General features: G+C 34.9%; 1 protein-coding gene and 1 long non-coding RNA gene across 7 annotated transcripts; one reads left to right on the top strand and one right to left on the bottom strand.

The window, feature by feature from the left end:
• Positions 1 to 4,517: 4,517 nt before the first annotated feature.
• LOC125862506 (heat shock 70 kDa protein 15) lies at positions 4,518 to 21,475 on the bottom strand. Of its 6 annotated transcripts, none has more exons than XM_049542592.1 (11): positions 21,277 to 21,475; positions 18,585 to 19,806; positions 17,918 to 18,139; positions 17,697 to 17,792; positions 17,382 to 17,603; positions 16,886 to 17,080; positions 16,663 to 16,809; positions 16,439 to 16,588; positions 16,207 to 16,337; positions 15,837 to 15,871; positions 4,518 to 4,950 (listed from the first exon to the last, which is right to left on the bottom strand). In XM_049542592.1, the coding sequence occupies exons 2-11, from the start codon at positions 19,752 to 19,754 to the stop codon at positions 4,766 to 4,768; spliced, it is 2,553 nt and encodes an 850-aa protein (XP_049398549.1). In that variant the 5' UTR covers positions 19,755 to 19,806; positions 21,277 to 21,475; the 3' UTR covers positions 4,518 to 4,765. The 6 variants fall into 6 exon arrangements, with proteins under 6 accessions (XP_049398549.1, XP_049398551.1, XP_049398553.1 ...); XM_049542594.1 differs by lacking the exons at positions 15,837 to 15,871; positions 16,207 to 16,337; positions 16,439 to 16,588; ... (4 more) ...; positions 17,918 to 18,139; positions 18,585 to 19,806 and adding exons at positions 5,188 to 5,318; positions 5,432 to 5,581; positions 5,657 to 5,803; ... (4 more) ...; positions 7,590 to 8,797; positions 10,181 to 10,209 and having other exon boundaries at positions 4,518 to 4,976; positions 21,300 to 21,315; XM_049542596.1 differs by lacking the exon at positions 15,837 to 15,871 and having other exon boundaries at positions 4,518 to 4,976.
• On the top strand, positions 4,768 to 15,811 carry LOC125862515 (uncharacterized). The gene is made up of 2 exons (XR_007446056.1): positions 4,768 to 4,890; positions 15,777 to 15,811. It is a non-coding gene; the product is annotated as an uncharacterized LOC125862515 (long non-coding RNA).
• Positions 21,476 to 22,229: the final 754 nt, after the last annotated feature.

Here is a 22,229-nt window from a genome sequence, read left to right as displayed (position 1 = left end):
TTTTGCATGCCTAATTTATCATATCATGAATCATTATAATATATAAAATATTTTTGTAAAAGAATGAAAGTAGTAAGAATAAAGCATAATCAAGAATCATAATGATATAATATTGATTCAAGAAAGAATAAATTTTAATTTATTAAACATCTAATCGTAGAAGAAATCGTTAAGACTTCTTCAACTTTTTGGAAATATGCCTTTTGAGTTTAATTTGTTATATGGTTAATTTGTAAGATCGTAAGCACCTAAATAGGATAAAAGATAAATAAAAAAACTAAACTTAAAAAGGCAAGTTATTATGGGTATAAACTTTAGTGTTATAAAAACTTATAAGGAATAATTTGTAACATAAATTTTTAATTTTTTTACGCTAAAGATTAAAAAAATTCTAGAGATATAAATAAGAAAAGAAAAAGAATTTAAAAAAATAGATGAATATGAAATTATGAATCATGACCCAAGTGATGTCTCACCTCACCTCTTCTATATCTAACTTTACCAAATATATAGCGAGATTTTTATGGATACAAAAAAGCTACTAAATTATCAATAATAAAAATAAGATATTAGACGATGAATCTTTTAACTTATGTCTTATCATTTCACATTGATAGAGAAGTTCAATAGCACATATTTTGACAAATCCCACAATATGATCTAAATTAGATAAGGTAATATGTTTGAATGTAAGTTAATTTTTAAAAAAAAATCAAGAAGAATTTCAATTAGCATATCAATTGAGAAATTAAAGTCTAAATAAAGAATGATAATAAAAGAAAAGTAAGGATAAGTTATAAACAAACAAAATATCAAGAAAAATTGTGTATGACATTTATCATTAACTAAAGCTATTAAAATGTCAATAGGAAAAATGTGTCATTACTCTATCAATATAATCATCAATTTTTTGTACTTACCCCTAAAATCCACATTAATATAAGAAGTAGAAGAATGTATATTGTGATAATCCACAACATAATATAATATAAATTAGAAAAGATGATATTCTATGCATTAATGTGAAAATAATATGAGATGAAATTTAATTCATCAATTGAGAAATCAAAATTTTAAATAAAAAACAACATCAAAATAAAAATAAACACAAGAATAAAGCAATATAATAAGATAACATGATAAAATGACAAAACACGATTATACAAATATAATATTTTGTTCCAAATAAATTCAAGAATCTATAAAATAGCAAACCAATTGAAAAAATAGTTATCTAAATGATAATGATGAAATTGTGATACAAAATAGCAGAACAATTGAAAAATATAGTCATCTAAAATAATAAAGATGAAAGTATATGATTCAAAATATCATTATTAAAATCTTATATAATATTAATATTGGTAAACAAAAAACAAATAAAATGGTACCTGAATACTGCCTAAGTAGTCCCATCAGAAGGGAAGCAATTGGTGAACAAAAAATATTTCTCCATGACATAAATAGTTAGAGATTTATAGTAACTATATGCTGAAAGGAGATAATGACTTCATCTCCACAATTGATTTTGAGATAAAAAAAAAACATTTAATGTCATAATAGAGTATAAATAATAATTAAAAGAGAAGACGAAAAGTTGAAGAATTGGTCATGAGCTTAGACGTGGGGGGAGAGGAAGGGTGGATTGTTTTTACCAATAAATTTAATAAATTAATTACAAGTGATTATAGATAAAGAATAAAACATTAATTAAAATATTTAGACAATTAAAAATCCCAAAAGAAAAAAGAAAAAATGAATAGAGGTCATAGATAAGTGCCACATCACCTTGTCTATGTTCATCCTTTATATATATATATATATATAGATAGATAGATAGATAGATAGATAGATTTGAATTTTGAATTTTATTTAAGTTGATTGAATTGTTGAGATATTTTAGGTTGTTTTAAATTTCAAATTATATAGATTATGTTTTTTATGTTGTCTATTTAAAGCCCTAAATGCTTAATAAAATTATTGAAAGCAACTTTAATCCAACGAGAGATATTTTTAATCCCTTTTTGCTACCTCATTTTCAAAAAACACCAACAGTGATATCAAGAGTTTCATTGATCTTACAGGATCTGTGAAATCTTCAAAGAACTATCATACTACTTTTAATCTGCAAGAGATCTTTTTCAATTCTTTTAACCCGCCAGGGCTATTGTTTTCAATCTGTGCTTTTTTCAACGCACATGCTTTTCTAAACCAATTTTTAACCAAAAGACAATCTATCAAGTCTAACTAAAAAAATAAATGACTCGCAATGTGAAGTCTCAAGCCAATACTACTAAAACAAATGAAACTGAAAATATAACATAAGTTCTAAATTCAAAACAAATTATTCTCATGTCAAATTTCAACATAACATACATAAATATGATTTAAAAGAAAAGGAAAACCTAAGTCTATAACCTTACCCAACAATGAATTCTACTTTAATTTAAAAATTACATTAAAAAAATAAGGATGGCATAAAAATAGATAATACAAAAAATTGCATGAAATCACATAAAGTAAAGGTTGAGAATGAGAAGGAAATGAAATATAAAAAATAAAAAATAATCTTTTAAAATATTTAGACTAATAAAAATAAAAAGAGAATTTAAAATAAATTAAGACGAAAAAATAAAAATAAAAATAAGAATTAAAAAGTAATCAGCTTGTAATTACCAGCAATTCACAGCTTGTCCCTGGGAATTGGAGAGTGTAATTATCCCCGATCAATTACACTCAATTACCTGCTGACTAAGTAATTATTTGACCAGACATTGTAATCACACTCAATTACACCAAATTCAATTACCAATAGGGATGACAATGGGGCGGGGAGGAAGTAGAGCAGGGCGGGTTTCATCGTTTGCAAGGTAGGGCGGATTATAGCTTTTGCGGATTTGGGGTGAAGCGGGGTGGGTTTAACTATATATTTTCAAAATTCTCGCGGGGTAGGGTGGGGCGCGGATTTGAGGTAAAAGTCTTTTAAATTCGCTGATCTACACTAACTTTTGCATCAGTTTTTGATCTCTTTGGTCACTGTTTGGTATTTTTTTAGATGAAAAAATATTTTTTAATAGCCAATAAATTAGAAAGGAAAAAAAAACTTGTTGACATATTTTGTTTCTTTTTTACTACATTCAATAATTTGTTTATTACGTCATCTGTAATCAATTCAAAATTATCAACAAAAAATATTACTGACTGTTTGGAATAGTATTAACATATTAATTTTAGAGGTTAAAAAAATTATTAAGCAATTAAAATAATTTAAATATTTTGGTTAAACACTTATGCATCTGATATTTGAAACCTTTTAGGGGTGCGGGGCGGGACAAAGCGAGTTTATGTAGGGCGGGGCGGGGTGGGTTGAAATCAATAAATGATGCTATGCGGGGCGGGGCGGGGCGGAGTGGGTTATAATTTTAGCGGGCTTATGCAGGTTTTCCCCGCAACCGCTCCGCCCTGCCCCATTGTCATCCCTAGTTACCAGGTGACTTTCCATACAGACGCTTAAGTAGATTTTATGCATTAAATAGTGCATTGAATTGTAGAAATTCGAGTAACAAAATGTTGTTTTGAGAGGAAAAGAAATATAACTACACATCTTATATAAATGCCTGAAATTTCAATCATAAATAACCGATCCTGCAAAAATTGATTGCATTTCAATCATGTGTGAATAAAGTGCAGACAACAATAGGTGCACTTCAGTTATATATTGTAAGGGATAAAAATGGATGCACTTCGATCAGATATAGCTTAAGTTAATTAAAGATGGATTGAAGAGACTGCAAATAAGAACTTTCGATCCAGAAAAGCTTAATAAGGTTGGTATTTGATTCTTCAATTTAATTTTATCAAGCTTCAATTTTTTATTTAGGACAAGTATACATCGAACACCTAATCAAAATAATTCAATTCAATTTGATTTTTTCAACTTCAATTCGATTTGATTCAATGTTTTTAAAGTGATTTTTTTTCGATGCGTTTGCCGTTATTTTTCCCTTTTAACTTATTTTCCTCTTTCCAAATGCAATATAAATTTCATGCGTTTGCCATTATTTTTCCCTTTTACTTATTGCCCACTTTCCAAATGCAATATAAATTTCATGTCATTACCATGACAAATCAATTTTTTACTTAATTTTGACTTGACGAGTTAGATGGTTCAAAGATATGTGAATATTCTATTTGGAAAAATTGTAAAGTAATAATGGCATCGTAAAATTTAATATCTCTGCAATACTTTGGAATAGGGTTCATTTTGTGTAGGTCCATTAACTTTTCCCCTAAAGTCATTTTGAATTTCCGATACAAGAAATTTCTGCTGCTTCCTCATTTTATCTGTTTAGTTATGTTTGTGTACTATTTGCAGCAAAAGGTAACAACAAAATGGCTAAGGTTAAACATATTGTAAATTGCGCATGTGTTTTAAATATCATCCTTTGAAGTGACTACTTGGGGTTCTTCTACTATAGGGTGTGCCGCATGCATAATCATTTAGCGGCAACAAAAAGTTGGAAAGAACAACAATTGAATTTCACATTAAACAAAACCCCTGAAAACCAGGATTTTAGAGTATCGTTAACAATAATATAGCCTGACCGGACATGGCCAGATGAAATTGATCACACCAATCTAACGACAAAATGTTGATTTCTACTATAGATCCTTCAAAAAGTCTAGGGTAAAATGAAAAAAAGTAATACAAATCGAACCAAGTCTGCCTTCATAAGCTCTTTCAAGGTCAAACCATCAACTTAACTCATGAAGCACTGGGCGCAGTCTCAGATTTGTCCGTCTCCATTGGCTCAGCAGCAGGTGGTACTTCACTGCCAGCACTGGCACCCTCAGTTGCATTTCCAGTATTAGGACTCTCTGCACTCGGAGGTTGTTGCTCTCCTCCTTGAGGAGATTGAGGTGGTGGTGTCTCGGGAGTTGCTGGCTTAGGCTTTGTCATTATAGGCCTACAGACCCTGTAGATACACAGATAGTTAACAAGTGGGTTAAGCAGACGGAAAAATAGGTAAGTAAGAAAGAAACAAAGAGGTGCTCCGACATGGAAGACGGACAGAGTGAATGGAGAAGCAAGAAATGGTGTTCTTGGTATCAACACTTTGGAGTTAAAGTAGCCCAAATATTTAAATCCGCAAGTTATGGTAAAACAATATCAGTGAACAAAAGTACCTATCAAGTGCCTCTGCCTTCTTTCGAACATCAGCTGACAAAAGAACAGGGTTGGCATATTTTGGTAGAGCATCCTGCTGCTGCTTTTTCTCTCTAAACCACGCCTCGGCTTCGACACACTCATTCAAAACCTGGGAAGTGCAAGAGAAACATAAGCATCAAACCACATTCTCAGAAGAAGATGGGCGCTATATGATGAAGAAAAGGGAAGGCAAATAGCAAGATCAAGCAGATATATCCATACCTTCTGCTTATCTGCTAAATCAATGTGATCAAACTTAGGATCAGTTGAAACTGCCGCCTCTCTGTAACTATTTATGCAATAAATAAATTGATCAATCACAGGACCCCTCTCCGTGTACTCCTTATATCGTTGCTCAATTGGGTCACCTTGCTGCAGATTCACACTAAATCAGCTCTATATATGCCAAAACAGTAGCAAAAATAGGATATGCGAGAAACAACCAACCTTTTTAAGCTCCTCAAGCTTGGCAATGTAAACACCCTTAGTTTCATCCTCTCCATCTTCATACAACCAATCTTCCACTTCTTGAAGTACAGCCATAAACTGTTCTCTTTCTGAATCAGTTACAAACTCTAGATATTTATCTGAAAGCTGGATATATAAAGAAGGAAGTTGTCAGTGACATAACAAATGTTTTCATACAACCACCATAAAAAGCCAACCGATACCTTATTCCTCATGTCATAAACATAGGACTCAACAGCATTCTTCTTGTCCTTTGTCTCTTCCATAACACGGTCCTGAAGAGCCATTTCAAATTCTTTCTCAACAGCCTTCTGAACATCAGCAGCTGCCATTGCACCATAAACAATCTCAGTCACTGGTACAGATGTTTTCTTAACCTTCTTCTTAGGGGCTTCGACCTGCAAGGAAATGAACACAATAAATGCTAAGCTTTACCGACATCAATGAGCTAATACACAGAAAAATAAGAATATTAGTTACAACCCAACATTAATTATGCGACAAAAACACTACAGTGATGCATTTCAAGGATTAAAATATAGGTAAATATAGCTAAGGCATGTGCTCCCTATGATAAATCAAATCCTGATGATTTAAAGAGATGCATAGTCTGATCAGTAACAATCAAGTATGACTGATGGGAAATATTAACTAGCTAGATAAGTAATTATAAGAAGTAAAAGAGTGATGTGTTACCTTAGCATCTGTCTCCATTTGGACAGGTTTGTCTCCAGACTCTGGAACACCATTCTCAGCCCCTGAAGCAGCTGCAGCTCCTTTTGCATCCTGCATATTTACATCACTTTCTGATGTAGTTGAAGGAGCAGCATCAACTGAAGCTTCATCTGTTTCCATTTTGGCAGGTTCCTTAGCTGTCTCTTTCACAACTGGGACTTCCACCTCTTCTTCTTCCAAAAGCTAAATTACAAGCCAAAATCATGAGATCAGATGATATTGTTTCCGCTCACTAGATAATTGAAGGGAAAAAAAATAATTTTTGGACTTACTGTTGCAGACTCAACAGAGACGATACCATGCAGGTTTAGGCGTACTTTGACTTTTAGTTTAGCCCTTTCACCCTTCGTAGATTGGAATGGTCCAATCTGTCAAAAAGTTCAAAGAGAATCCAAGTGAGCCAAGGACTCACCAGAAACCAGCGGATCTATTTTCCTCTATAATTTTTTAAAAAAAAACATAGAATCCAATTAGTAAGTGGAACTCTGAAATACCGTGTAAGTACTGATTTTTGCTGGCGCCTGCAGTTCACTGACATCAGCATACTGTACATCTATTGTAAATGTGCCAGATCTGTAGAATGTCAGAGCTTTCACACTGGGTATCGGATTCCCTTTGGGGAAAACAATCGTGCTCTGATGATTCTCTAAAGCTCCATTTTGTGCATCTGGAGCAGGCCCCTTCCACGATAATGCAATTGGGAAAGGGAAGCTCTCATTGACCTTCAATCAGCCAAATAGAATTCTTAGTACAGTTCTTACTCATAATTCACCACAATCTATTGTGCTGGAAGCTAGATGTGCAACTAGTAGCATAATATTTAAGAAAATGTTAAAAGCAACACAGCTGGCATCTGCTTCACCAAAAATCTTAGTGGTTCTATAATAAATCGTGCATTTCCTTCATCCTTCAAGAAGGCAATTTCTTCTACCTCCTAATTTGTCGTTCATTACCCTTATATTTACACTTGATTCAAATTAACCAAATGCAAACAACTAAATAAAACAAAGGAAAAATCAAAAGCATGTTTCAATACTTGTCTTAACACACTAAATTGGTGCCTACATATATAATTTTGTTTTGATTGGTTTAAATAAAATGAAGTTGAAAACCCTGAATCCAAATGACTATGGAAAAATATATTGACCAAGAGAATGCAAAGCTGACAAGCTGTTACCTTGAATTCTCGCACTTTAAAGGTAGGACTGAGAATGGCGCATTGCAGTGCAGCTCCTTTGGCCACACATTCACTTGCATTCATGGTGCGTCTCGGTTCCTTACCGAAGAACTCTGTCAAAATCCTCATAATTGCAGGTACTCGGGAGCTTGACCCAATAACCTCAACTGCATGAATGTTCTCAGTAGTAAGCCCAGCTTCAGCAAGAGCTTTCTCCAGTGGTTTCTTCACTCTCTCCAGTATAGGGATGCTGATTTGCTCAAACTCATCCCTCTTGAGAAACCCTCTAACATCCTTCTCATCCATTAAACACTCTATATTCAAAGGTGCCTCAGGGTTTGCACTGAGAACCTTCTTCAACTTTTCACAAGCAGCTCGAAGCCTAATGCATGCCCTAGCATTTTGGTAAACATCAATTTTGTATTCTTCCTTGAACTTTGCAGCAAAATGTTGGAAAATAGCTTCATCAAAATCCCTCCCACCAAGATTTCTGTCAAATGAATGAGCCAATATCTTCAATTCGCCTTTCTTAAAGCCAGCAATACAAACTTGCAAGCTTGCATGCCCAACGTCAACAAAAGCAACATTCACTGGGTCATTTTCAGGTAAATCTGTCTTGTAAATACCATATGCTAATGCAGTAGCTGTTGTCTCATGAATTAGATGCAAAGGATGCAAGCCAGCAATGGTGGCTGCATCCATTACAGCTCTTCTCTGGAGATCAGTGAAATAAATTGGAATTCCAATGCAACAATCAACTACTACTGCATTGAGATTCTTCTCTGCTATAGTTTTGAGATCCGAAAACACCATTCCAAGAACCTGGGTAGGTGTAAAAGTTCTCACTTCTCCCAAATATCGCGCATGGATCAGGGGATATCCATCAGGCCCTTCAGTTACTAAGAAGGGAAGTGTCTTAATATCTCTTTGCAGCTCGGGATCTGAAAATTGCCGCCCTATTAGCCTCTTTATCTGGGAGATGGTATTCTTTGGATTCATCATGCTTGACGCTGCACCAGCAGTACCGAGAAATCTTTGCTTCTCTCCGAAGCAGACTATAGCTGGAGTTTCCCTTTTTGATTCATCATTAAGTACGACATCAATTCCTCTCTGCCTAGCAACCGCAACAACGCCGCTCTCATTCCCGAAGTCAAAACCAACCACGCTCATCTTTTCTGGCGGCGATAACTACAGTACAAAGAAAGTACCTAGACCACATCAAAAGACAAGAATCAACTAAAACGCCAGCATCCTCTGTGTGTGAATCTACATGAGAGAAGCCATGGGCTTTAAATGGTAGCACCCAAGAGCAACATCAAAAAGTGATTGATTTTCAATTAATAAGCTAAGAAAGCCGATCACTCGTGGACGGGCTTTCTTGGAATGCGATTACTCTGTACAGTAATTATGAATTCACAGAAGAGGGCAAATAAGTTCTCTCTTTTCTTTTAAGTAAAGAGAGTGAATAAGATGGCGTGAAGTGATCAACAATCTCCAGCTAGGAAAGCTGATCACTCGTGGACGGGCTTTCTTGGAATGCAATTACTCTATACAGTAATTATGGATACACAGAAGAGAGCAAATAAGTTTCCTTTTTAGTAAAGAGTGAATAAGATGGCGTGACGTGATCAACAATCTCCAGACACGTCATTCAAAAACGTCAACAATCAAAATAACATAGACTCAAAGTTCAAGAATGATTCTTCTTTATCTATTTCCCCAATATCCAAAGTTCAAGTACACAATTTTTATCTAATTTTACTACCAAGGAAACTTTCATGCGAGAATGAACTTGCACACCTACCGACAAGGCAGGAAACTACAGTAAACCACCAACGCAAACTCAATTTTTTTAATATACAATCTAGCAATACACCAAATCCCTATATTTAACCTATATAAATTTTAACAAATAGGCTCCACATTGCCTTATATAAACTTAAGAGTCTATTTGGATTGACTTTGGCTTATGACTTACAAGCCAAAAGCCATTAGTTAGAAATCCTAACTTATAACTTTTGGCTTAGATCCAAATGCTTAAAAGCACTTTCTAATCTTACTCAAACACTACAAAAGTGCTATAGAACACTTAGAACAGATCAATCCAAACAAACTTTACATAATATAAACTCAATCATACCAAAAAAAAAACACTCCAATGTTAAGATTGATCTGATTGAAGATTAAGCATAGATCATATCACACAGCACCCACCTAGCTTAACGGATTTTCGATCCACACCTTTCTCAATCTTCACACCTTTAATCATTAACCTCCTTAATCATTTGTTCACGTCTTGTAATTTTCTAAGAATAGATTAAGAGTTCGCCAAAGCAACCAACAATGCAGGAACAACAAACTGCAATTTTCTACTAAATCATGAAACTACAACAGAGTCTATACCACCACAGCATACAACAGATTCAGTTTACTCCTAACAAAAACACTAAACAACATGCAATTTAACCGACAATACTACATCTCCAGCTAAACATCACCAAATCTAAGCCGAACAAACAATCAAAAGCAACAAAATTGTAGATCTGCAAATTGAAATACAGAGAGCAAGAGTTTTGTGATGCAAACAATACCTTGAAGACGAAGAATGGAATCGCAGTTCTACGAGGCAAAAGGAGAATAGTATGATAAAACAGAAGGGTTTAAAGGAGAGCAAAATATGTATATGGAGGAGGAATGAAGAGAAGAGGGGTTTGTGTAGAATTTTCGAGTTATATATATTAGCTTTTATTTATTTATATTTCATTGTTTTTGGAGACTAGGGAGGTTCGAGTGGTCCTAGATGGGTCTAGAGGTATTCTAGAAAGTTCTCATCCTTAGTGCACAAATTGCCATATGTAGAAAGTCCCATTTATAATTTAACCATTAACCACATACATAAGCTCATGTCAATTTTCAAATAGTATACATATATTATTTTTTAAATGTGGTATTAATAGAGTAGTTTTGAGAACTAATCAAATGTTTTATATAACTTTCAAATATGCAACAAACTAAAAAAAATGAACTGATAAATTAAAATGAAAAGAGTTTCAGGAAAATCTTTAGTTAAATACAGATATGTCAACGAACAGTTGTTTGCTTCTAGCCGTTTCTATATAGTAGTAAAATAGCTTAAGACTTGATTCAAAAAGAAGTTATATAATGATTAAGAATGAAAGAATTAATTAGGTAGTGATTACTAGATGGTGATTGTCCATGTACGCACGGACCAAACTTAATATGAAAGAGTTACATTTTGGAGTTTGGCCTATCAAACTTAATACAAGATCTTTGGTAGAGATAAAGTTCGATAAATTGTAAGCTAACACCAAAAAAGGGAGCAGTCTAAAGAGGATTCGGGGGGGAGGGGGGTCATAAATAAAATTAGAAGATTTGACCTGTTGCATTCTGAAGGAAGAGAGCTTCATCAATTTGTGTTAATTAATCCCCTAGCTTTCCTTGAGAGATCAGAGAAAGAGTTGAAATCATGAATTGCACCAACACTATAACTCCTGAATGCTAATATATTGACAGGTTTGTTAGCTTCCATGAAGCAATGACAGATGATCCATGAGTTTCAACTATTTGTTATGATTCTTGAATCAACGTATCCAATCTCCAAGGCATTTTCATTCTCCGTTTATGCATTTAGCTAAGAGTAAGAATCAGTTTCTCTCAAACCCTATCGTAACATCTATTAACCCACAATTTAAGACCATAGAGTAGTGCACGACCTTTAGTCATGTTGCTAGTACCTTGGCCTAGACCCAAAGAGTTAGCAAACATCATGTTGTATTGGTTGTCTGCCTGTCTCTGATTAGTCCTCCTCCACCACAACACACCAAATATATATTAAGTGGCAATTGCTACAAATATTAATTAGACTGTAATTAGTAAAAAAATTTGCTAATATATACATACACATCATTTTTTTTATATATAAAAAAAGAAGAAGCAATTGTGCACTCTTTTTTCTATAACCCAAATCATATTTATTATATCTTCTAGCAATTTGGGGTTGCGATTCGCAGTTTGTAGTATGTTCTAAAATTTATTTGTTCTTCTTACTTGATTTGAAGCTTTTATAATATTTGATACAATTTTTATTTTTATTTTTTATTTTTGTCAAACTATTAAAATTTGAAGTAGTTAACTAGTTTAAATAGGATTTGAGACTACTATTACTTGGAAGGTGTTTGAAATTTCACAAATCTACAACAAAAAATTAAAGCGTTTGAAGTTTTACGAATTCACGGCAAAAAAAATAAATTAACCCACCTTATTTCGTCCCATGATAAATTTTCAAAAATTGCAACCTACCCTGTCCAATCCTGCCCCACAAAATTTAAAATTACACTACCTAGCATAACTTTAAATCTGCACTACTCTGCATATATCCCGCTTCATTTTCATCCCCACTGCCTCATTCTCCTATAAAAAGATCTATATTTACTCGGTCTCAAACTTCTCATAGACACTAACCTAAATACGTACAAATAATTAAATGATGTTCGAGTCATGTGAAATAATTAAAATTTTAATTTTCCTCAATTAAAATGCTTTGTTTTTAACAAATTCAATATTTAATGTATATAATTAATTCTTACCTAAACTAAAAAATGTTCATAATTAGAACTCTCAAAAATTAAAATATTTTTTTATAAATTAAGAACATTAAATGAATTGAGACAAATTATTTTGTACTACAATCAATTTTGGAATTGAAATCTTGCCATAATCAATTTGTTTCAGTGCTAACAGATTAAAAGATATCTTAATTATTTTAATAAAAAAATAATATTTTTAGCACTTCCCTAATCAGATACATAACTACTTATTTTAAGTTTCATCACTTCTAATCAAATATGTAACTATTTTAAGAAAAATTCAATTTCAACATTTCAAAAGTACATTTAAGCTTAGGTGCTTAAAAACTACTTTATTCAACTAATTCAAAAAGGCTCTAAATATATTTGTTTGCAACAAATTTTAGAGCCAAGCAAAATAAAAATGCAATCACAAAAAAATAAAGAAACAAGAATATTTTATTGATTAATCAATATAGGTACAATTTTGTTCTTCCCTTGATTATTCTCTCGTAATATTTCTCCATGATTCGAAGGTCGTTAGTGGCATATTTCTCAAACTATGGTGATTTAAATTTGATCTCTTCATGAATTTGCAGAATATTTGAAATGCCTCTCCAAGAAAATATATTATCCTTTATATAGGCATGAGATAGGGTTTAGGGTAGAGTTGTGACGTCCTAACTTAAGACAGGAAGTCCTACATCGGCAAAAACATAGGAGAGATGTTAGGTATATAAGTAAGGAGGCCTTACCAATTAATGACGTGCTTTAAAGTTGTGCGGACCTAAACCTAGAGCGGACAATATCATTAGTAGATCGAATCGTTACAAATGGTATCTGCGTCACTCTTATGTCAGCCTTGTCGATTTGGGCCAGAGTTCAACTAAGTTTAAGCAAATCCCGATAAGGCGAGGCAAACCTCAGTACTGAGTCTAGGTCAATCTCATATGGTAGGGCAACCCGCAGCGAGGACGTTAAGTCCACAAAGGGTGTATGTGACGCCTCAACTTAAGACAAGAAGTCCCACATCGGCAAAACACAAGAGAGATGTTAGGTATATAAGTAAGCAAACCTTATCAACTAGTGACGTGTTTTAAAGTCGTGCAGGCGTAGATCCAGAGAGGACAATGTCACTAGTGGGTCGGACTGTTAGAAGAATAGCCTCCAATATTCCTAACTAAAATCGAACACGTCTTGTAGAGTCTCACAAAATTTGAATGTCTACAATATTATAAACTGCACATGCATTTTAAATAACAATTCTAAAAGCGGCTACTTTGTCTCATTTTATACTCTATTATACTTAGGCTTTATTTGTTTCTATTAAGATTCGGATGTCTGAATCTGAATGTATATCTGAATGATTAAGATGCGGTCTCTAGATCTGAACATTGAATGATTAAGCCTGTTTATTTTTCAATATTTGAATATACATAATTTATTTATATGTATATAATAATTATACAATTCAAATAAAAATTAATTAGACATAAAAAAATTAATAAAATAAAATCATTATTTGATTAAAAAATGAAGCACTTAGGATCTGTTTGGATGGACTTATAAATCAAAAGTTAAAAGTCATAAGTAAATAATGGTACCCTTCTTTTGACTTTTGTCATATTTTTTTTTAAAAAAATTAGCCTAAAAATGGGTGCTTGATTATAATTTTTCTAAATACCTCCAAAACTACTTAAAAGTCAAAAACACCTAAAAATAAGGTAATCCAAACGGACATTTATACTCGCTAGTAATGATAGAGATAGTTTAAAGTGGTGGTAGTGATGATAATAATTGTTGTTAGGATGATAGTGGTGATAGTTGTGAAAGTGGAGATGGATAATGTTGTGGTGACTATCATAACAGTGGTGATCGATAATGGTGTTGGTGACTATCATAACAGTGGTGATCGATAATGGTGTTGGTGCTTGTAATGATGAAGTTGGTTGTCCATAGTTGGCGGTGTTGATGATGATGGCCGAAGAATGTATGATTATTGGTGAGGCATTTTGTAGTAGTTGGTGGTCGTGCTAGTTATGATAATGGAGTAAGTTAGCAGTATAGATTAACCACGGTGATGGTAATAACTAACAATAGTGGTGGTAGTGGTGATCCGAGAATGTATGGTGATAGTTGGCGGTGGTGCTAGTTGTGATGACAGAGTTTGTTGATACTAGGACTTGACTATAGTGGTGATAATGGTTGATACTAATAGTGGAGGTGGTAGCGGCTACAGAGACGGGGATAACAGTAACAATGGATATAATCATAATGATGAAAGAGATAAGAGTGGTAGCAGCTAATAACAATAGTTAGCAACAATGGCGGTTATGATAACAGAGGTGGTTGGTGGTAGACGTCGATAGAGTAGTTGATAATGGCGGTGATGGTGGTTGTGATAGGAAAAGTGGTTAGTGATGGTGAGTGGAGATTGTGAATAGAGTGATAGAAAATATTATCCACATAAGAATACATCTTAATGATACTATGACTCTATTTTAAATCTTAAGACTTATTTAACCTTGTTAAGTATTTAAATCTTGATAAAAATAAATACACTTAATTACATTTAAACCTCCATTAAGTACAAGCAAATAAGACCTTACAAGCATGCTTGGTTGGAACTTGTAGCTTTTGACTTATAAACCACAAGACATAAATTAAGAATTTTAGCTTATAACTTCCAACATATTCCTATATTTTTTTAGTTTAAAAAGTAGTGATTAAAGCACATTTTTATTTTAATCAAACACTACATATGTCAAATTAAAGTTTGGACCAAACGGACTCTTTCTCATTTGAAGCCACATTCACAATGTCAGGGTTAGAGAAATAATATAACCTATTTGAGATATATTTATAAAAGTTTAAACCATCAATAGTCGAGAGTTGCCGTTTCCTTTCCATTGTACTTGGTGTTGCCATTATCTTCAAATAATTGAGAAACAAAATAGGCCACTCGTAGCAAGCAGTCATTCCTAATAACAAGAAACGAAGTAGGCCATATAACTAACCCTTTCTCAATTTGCCAATGCCCAAATCAATATAATGAACACTATGAACCAAAGGTTCAAACAGATCAATCTTTGCTTGGAGTACAAACTACTTCAGATCCTAAGTTTCGGTTGATACCTCAAGCAATAGACCATAATTGCACGGAAATAAGAAAACAGAATGTGCAGATATATTCTAGCTACAAGGAGCCAAACACAGCTCAACAAATCATTTAGTGACCAACAGAAAGTATCAGAGAACAGCAATTGTACTTAAGATAAAAACCCTCTGAAAAACAGGATTTTTGAGAGTCGTTATCAAATAATATAACTTGACAAGACTGATCTATATGGCCGAAATTGATCACAACAATTTAATGACAAAATCTTTGACTGCTACTATAGGTCTTTTAAAATGAGCAAGGGTAAAATGCAAAAAGTAATACAAACCCAACCAACTCTGTCCCTTCATCAAACCATCAACTTAATTCATGAAGCACTTGGCAAAGTCTCAGATTTGTCAGTCTCCATTGGCTCGCCAGCAGGTGGTACTTCACTGTCAGCACTGGCACCCTCAGTAGCATTAGGACTCGCTGCACCCTGAGGTTGTTGCTCACCTCCTTGAGGAGGTTGAGGTGACGGTGTTTCAGGAGTTGCTGGCTTAGCTGGCTTAGGCTTTGTCATTATAGGCCTACACACCCTGTACAAACAGATAGTTCAAATGTGGGTTAAGCAGAAGGAGAAATAGGGAAGTAAGAAATAAACAAAGAAATGCTCTTATGCGGAAGGACAGCGACTAGCAAATCAAGAAATGATATCAACAGACTTTGCAATAAAATTAGCCCAAATATTGTGATTTACAAGTTATGGCAAAATCCGATCGGAGGCAATAACACTAGGTGATTACTTCTCATTTGTCCAAGCCTTGGTGTACCAAGATACCCGATACCTTTGCTGGTGGAAGGTAGCAGGTACACTGTGGAAACACCACCGTTATCAAGAAAAAGAAGGGGAAAAATCAATAAACAACAGTACCTATCAAGTGCTTCTGCTTTCTTTCGAACATCAGCTGACAAAAGAACAGGGTTGGCATATTTTGGAAGAGCATCCTGCTGCTGCTTTTTCTCTCTAAACCAAGCCTCAGCTTCGACACACTCATTCAAAACCTAGGAAGTGCAAGAGAAACATAAGCATCAAACCACATTCTCAGGAAGAAAATAGGCCAGCATTATGATGATGAAAAGGCAAATAGCAAGATCAAGCATACCTTCTGCTTCTCTGCTAAATCAATGTGATCAAACTTGGGATCACTTGACACTGCCGCCTCTCTGTAACTATTTATGCAATAAATAAATTGATCAATCACAGGACCCCTCTCCGTGTACTCTTTGTATCGTTGCTCAATCGGGTCACCTTGCTGCAGATTCACACCAAATCAGCTCTATATATGCCAAAAAGACTAGCAAAAAAGGAAAGGCGAGAAACACCAACCTTTTTAAGCTCCTCAAGCTTGGCGATGTAAACACCCTTAGTTTCATCCTCTCCATCTTCATACAACCAATCTTCCACTTCTTGAAGTACAGCCATAAATTGTTCTCTTTCTGAATCAGTTACAAACTCTTGATATTTATCTGAAAGCTGGATATATAAAGAAGAAAGTTGTCAGTGACATACAAATGTTTTCATACAACCACCATAAAAATCCAACCGATACCTTATTCCTCATGTCGTAAACATAGGACTCAACAGCATTCTTTTTGTCCTTTGTCTCTTCCATAACACGGTCCTGAAGAGCCATTTCAAATTCTTTCTCGACAGCCTTCTGAACATCAGCAGCTGCCATTGCACCATAAACAATCTCAGTCACTGGTACAGATGTCTTCTTGACCTTCTTCTTAGGGGCTTCGACCTGCAAGAAAATGAACACTAAATGCTAAGCTTTACCGACATCTTTGATCTAAACACACTGAAACAGAAGAAGAATTCTAACTATAACCCCAACATTAATTAAGCAAGAAAAGCACTACACTAATGCCATTCAAGAATTAAAATATTGGTGAATTCATGAGTTCCCTGCATTTCATGCATAAATCAAATCCTGACAATTTGAACAGATGCCATAGGTTGATCTTATAACAATCAAGTATGACTGATAGAGAAACATAAACTAGCTCAAGCAGTAATTAAAAGGCGTGAAAGAGAGACGTTACCTTAGCATCTGACTCCATTTGGACAGGTTCATCTCCAGATTCTGGAACACCATTCTCAGTCCCTGGAGCAGCTGCAGCTCCTTTAGCATCTTCCATATTTACATCACTTTCCGATGTAGTTGAAGGAGCAGCATCAGCTGAACCTTCATCTGTTTCCATTCTGGCAGGTCCCTTAGCTGTCTCTTTCACAACTGGGACATCTACCTCTTCTTCTTCTAAAAGCTAAATTACAGAAAAAAAGCCATAAGATTAGATGATATTCTTTCGATTTGGGAAAAAAACAAGAACGAGAAAGTCACAAATCTCTGGACTTACAGTTGCGGACTCAACCGAGACAATACCATGCAGGGTTAGGCGTACTTTAACTTTTAGTTTGGCCCTTTCACCCTTTGAAGATTGGAATGGTCCAATCTGTCAAAAAGACCAAACAAAATCCAAGTCAGCCAAGAACTCACCTGAAACTAGAGGACCTATTATCCTTTAATTTTTAGAAAAGAAACCATAGAAACTAATTAATGAGTGAAAGTCTGAAATACCGTGTAAGTACTGATCTTTGCTGGCGCCTGCAGGTCACTGACATCAGCATACTGTACATCTGTTGTAAATGTGCCAGATCTGTAGAATGTCAGAGCTTTCACACTGGGTATCGGATTTCCTTTGGGGAAAACAATTGTGCTCTGATGATGCTCTCCATTTTGTGCATCAGGGGAAGGCCCCTTCCACGATAATGCAATTGAGAAAGGGAAGCTCTCATTGACCTTCACAATCAGCCAACTAGAACTCTTAGTACTTCTTACACTCAGAAATCACCATAATTTATTCTGCTGGGAACTTTGATGTGTAACTAGTAAATAATCTTTTAGTAAAGGTTAATAGTATAGCATTTGCTTCAACAAAAATCTTAGTAGTTTTATGATAAATTGTGCATTTCCTTCATCCTTCAAGAAGACAATTTCTTCAAGCTCCAATTTGTCATTCATATAACCATAACAGGTCATACTCAAACCACTAAATAAAACAAAGGAAAAATCGAAAGCATGTTTCAAAATTTATCTTCACTTATTAAATTAGTGCCTACTTAAACAATAAGGATCAAGGATTATCAACAACCTTGCAACACATGATGAAATTGAAATCCCTGAATCCAAGATAACTATGGAACAATATATCAGTCAAGAGAATGCAAGGTTGACAAACTGTTACCTTGAATTCTCGCACTTTAAAAGTAGGGCTGAGAATAGCGCATTGCAGTGCAGCACCTTTGGCCACACATTCACTTGCATTCATGGTGCGCCTTGGTTCCTTACCGAAGAACTCTGTCAAAATCCTCATAATTGCGGGCACACGAGAGCTTGACCCAACAACCTCAACTGCATGAATGTTCTCAGTAGTAAGCCCAGCTTCAGCAAGAGCTTTCTCCAGTGGTTTCTTCACTCTCTCCAGTATAGGGATGCTGATTTGCTCAAACTCATCCCTCTTGATATACCCTCTGACATCCTTCTCGTCCATTAAACACTCTATATTCAAAGGTGCCTCAGGGTTTGCACTGAGAACCTTTTTCAACTTTTCACAACCAGCTCGAAGTCTAATGCATGCCTTAGCATTTTGGAGAACATCAATTTTGTATTCCTCCTTGAACTTTGCAGCAAAATGCTGGAAAAGAGCTTCATCAAAATCCCTCCCACCAAGATTTCTGTCAAATGAATGAGCCAATATCTTCAATTGGCCTTTCTTGAAGCCAGCAATACAAACTTGCAAGCTTGCATGCCCAACATCCACAAAAGCAACATTCAATTGGTCATTTTCAGGTAAATCTGTCTTGTAAATACCATACGCTAATGCAGTAGCTGTTGTCTCGTGAATTAGATGCAAAGGATGCAAGCCAGCAATGGTGGCTGCGTCCATTACAGCTCTCCTCTGAAGATCAGTGAAATAAACTGGGATTCCAATGCAACAATCAACTACTGCTGCATTGAGATTCTTCTCTGCTATAGTCTTCAGATCCGAAAACACCATTCCAACAACTTGGGTAGGGGTAAAAGTTCTCATTTCCCCCAAATAGTGTGCATGGATCAGGGGATATCCATCGGGCCCTTCAGTTACTAAGAAGGGCAGTGCCTTAAGATCTTTTTGCAGCTCAGGATCTGAAAATTGTCGTCCTATTAGCCTCTTTATCTGCGAAATGGTATTCTTTGGATTCATCATGCTTGACGCTGCGCCAGCAGTACCAAGAAATCGCTGCTTCTCTCCAAAGCAGACTATAGCTGGAGTTTCCCTTTTTGATTCGTCATTAAGTACAACATCAATTCCTCGCTGCCTAGCAACCGCAACGACGCCACTTTCATTGCCGAAGTCAAAACCAACCACACTCATCCTTGCTGACTTCGATCACTCGATGTCCAACAGCACAAGCACGAGAAAGTCCCTGGGCAACATCAAAAGACAATATATAATCAACTAAACACCAACATCCGATGTATCTACATTAAGAAGCTACAACAACAACAAACCTAGTGTAATCCTACAAGCGGGGTCTGAGAAGGTAAGTGCGTACGCAGACCTTACCCCTACCATGTGAAGGTAGAGAGGTTTTCCATAGACCCTCGGCTCAGGTATAAGAAAAATCATTAACAAAAGGAAATACCAAAGTGAAGAAGTCACGAAGAAAATAGCGGAGAAAATAACCATAGCAACAACACAAAATAATGATAACGGAAAGAAAGGGAACATCAAGTAATAATGAAATCATCGACAAATAGAACCATCGACAATTAAGATAGTAGGAGGGTAATAATAACAGTACTGACAAGGGAAACTAGACAACGCTCGACTATCTACTAACCTTCTACCCTAATCTTGATCTCCATATGCCCCTTTCTAGGGAGCATGTCCTCGATAAGTTGCAGGTGCGTCATGGAAGAAGCAAAGGGTTTTAAATTGTAGAACCCAAGAGCGACATCAAAAAGTGATTGATTTTCCATTTATAAGTTAAGAAAGAGGCTCCCTCGTGGAGGGGATTTCTTGGAATTCAATTACTCTATCCAGTAATGATGGATTCACAGAATAGAGCAAATAAGTTCTTTTTCCTTTTATGATTAGGGAGGGGAAACATAACCTGGCCTAACGTAATTAATAATCTCCAGACACGTCATTTAAAAAGTCAACAATCAAAACAACATGGACTCCAAGTTCAAAAATGGTATTTTTTTTCTAATTTACCAAATATCCAAAGCTCCAAGTATACAAATTTTATCCAACTTTCCCGCCAAGGAAACTTTCATGCATGAATCTCGTGCACCTATCGATAAGGAAGGAAATGATAGTAAAGCATCAATGAGAACTCACTCTTTTTTAATCTTCTATCTCCCAATACACCAAATCACCCAAAATTCACCCTATATAAATAAAATAGGGCTCCACATTGCCTCGTATAAACTAAATCGAACACATCTCCTTCCAATAATAAAAACTCAAACCAAACACTGATCCAAAAAAGCCATTAGTCTGCGCTATTCTCCCACCCCGACCCCACCCGAAAAGAATCTTAAATCTTAAGAATTGATCTGATTGAGGACTAACCAAGAACTATCTACCTAGTAGATTACAACAGCACCCAATCTAGTCTACAGGATTTTCCATCCGGCCCCCTTATTAATCTAAAGTTCACTATGTTTCTTCATTTAATTATCATTTATTCTCTTTACTCACATCAACCAACAATGCAGGAACGATAATCTACTAATCATCAAGCTATACAACAGTCTATATAACCACACCATACAACAGATTCAGATTACTCCTACCAAAACATGCAATTTACAAAGGTAACTCTAAACATCACCAAATCTAAATCAAATCACAGATCTACAAAAGAGTTTTGTGATTCAAACAATACCTTGAAGAGGAAGATATCTGTTCCACGGACTCCGTCTGTGTACGATTGATCTTTTTCTGAAGGAACCAAACGGAGAATACTGATAAAAACGGAAGGGTTTAAAGGAGAAGGGTTCACAGTTTTATATTAAAAAATAAAAAATGAGTCTTTTTTGTTGTTCTCTCTCTTTTTTGACTATAGGGAGGGGGCCGTCGGGGAGGTTCGAGTGGTGCTAGATGCTTCTAGAAACATCTACTACAACAATTAGGTCATGTTTTTGACAATTCTTTGTTGTCTCAAACTTGGTAGTAGTTGGTATGGGCCTTGGGTCTAAGTTGGGGCAAAATGCACAAATTGCTTAGAAAAACTCTTCAACGATCCCTTTCTTTGAACAAAAATGGTACTCCCTCCGTCCCGTGGCAACATTTGACTGGGCACGGAGTTTAAGAAATAAATAAAGACTTTAAAATGCTTACCAAATTGCTCTTTAAAAAGTAGACTCTTTTTTTTCTCTCCTCATAAATGTATTGGTGTATTATTTTAAGATTAAGTAGGACCAACAAAGATAAAAGAGGAATTGTACCTTTATAAATTTACCATATAAGGAAATGTGACATTCTTTTTGGGACGGACCAAAAAGAAAATGGTGCCACATAAAATGGGACGGAGGGAGTATAGTGTATCAATCTCCAAAAGGTAAACATTCATTTAAATATTGGNTCCCATTTTATGTGGCAACATTTGATCGGGCACGAAGTTTAAGAAATAAATGAAGACTTTGAAATATTTACCAAATTGCCCTTTAAAAAGTAGACTTTTTTTTCTCTCTCTTCATAAATGTATTGGTGTATTATTTTAAGATTAAATAGGACCAACAAGAATAAAAGAGGAATTGTACCTTTATAAACTTACCATATAAGGAAATGTGACATTCTTTTTGGGACTGACCAAAAAGGAAATGGTGCCACATAAAA

This window comes from Solanum stenotomum, chromosome 4, assembly GCF_019186545.1.
Source record: "Solanum stenotomum isolate F172 chromosome 4, ASM1918654v1, whole genome shotgun sequence".
Taxonomy (NCBI): Eukaryota; Viridiplantae; Streptophyta; class Magnoliopsida; order Solanales; family Solanaceae; genus Solanum; species Solanum stenotomum.
This window is presented reverse-complemented; position numbering and strand designations above follow the sequence as displayed.

Excerpts from the sequence above, each read along its gene's own strand:
- LOC125862506 (XM_049542592.1), bottom strand. The coding sequence starts at position 19,754 with ATGAGTGTGGTTGGTTTTGACTTCGGCAATGAAAGTGGCGTCGTTGCG. Across the intron at positions 17,604-17,696 it reads TCTCGGTTGAGTCCGCAACT|CTTTTAGAAGAAGAAGAGGT; the intron begins GTAAGTCCAGAG and ends TCTGTAATTTAG. Across the intron at positions 4,951-15,836 it reads AATGACAAAGCCTAAGCCAG|CTAAGCCAGCAACTCCCGAG; the intron begins CTAAGCCAGCAA and ends TAATGACAAAGC.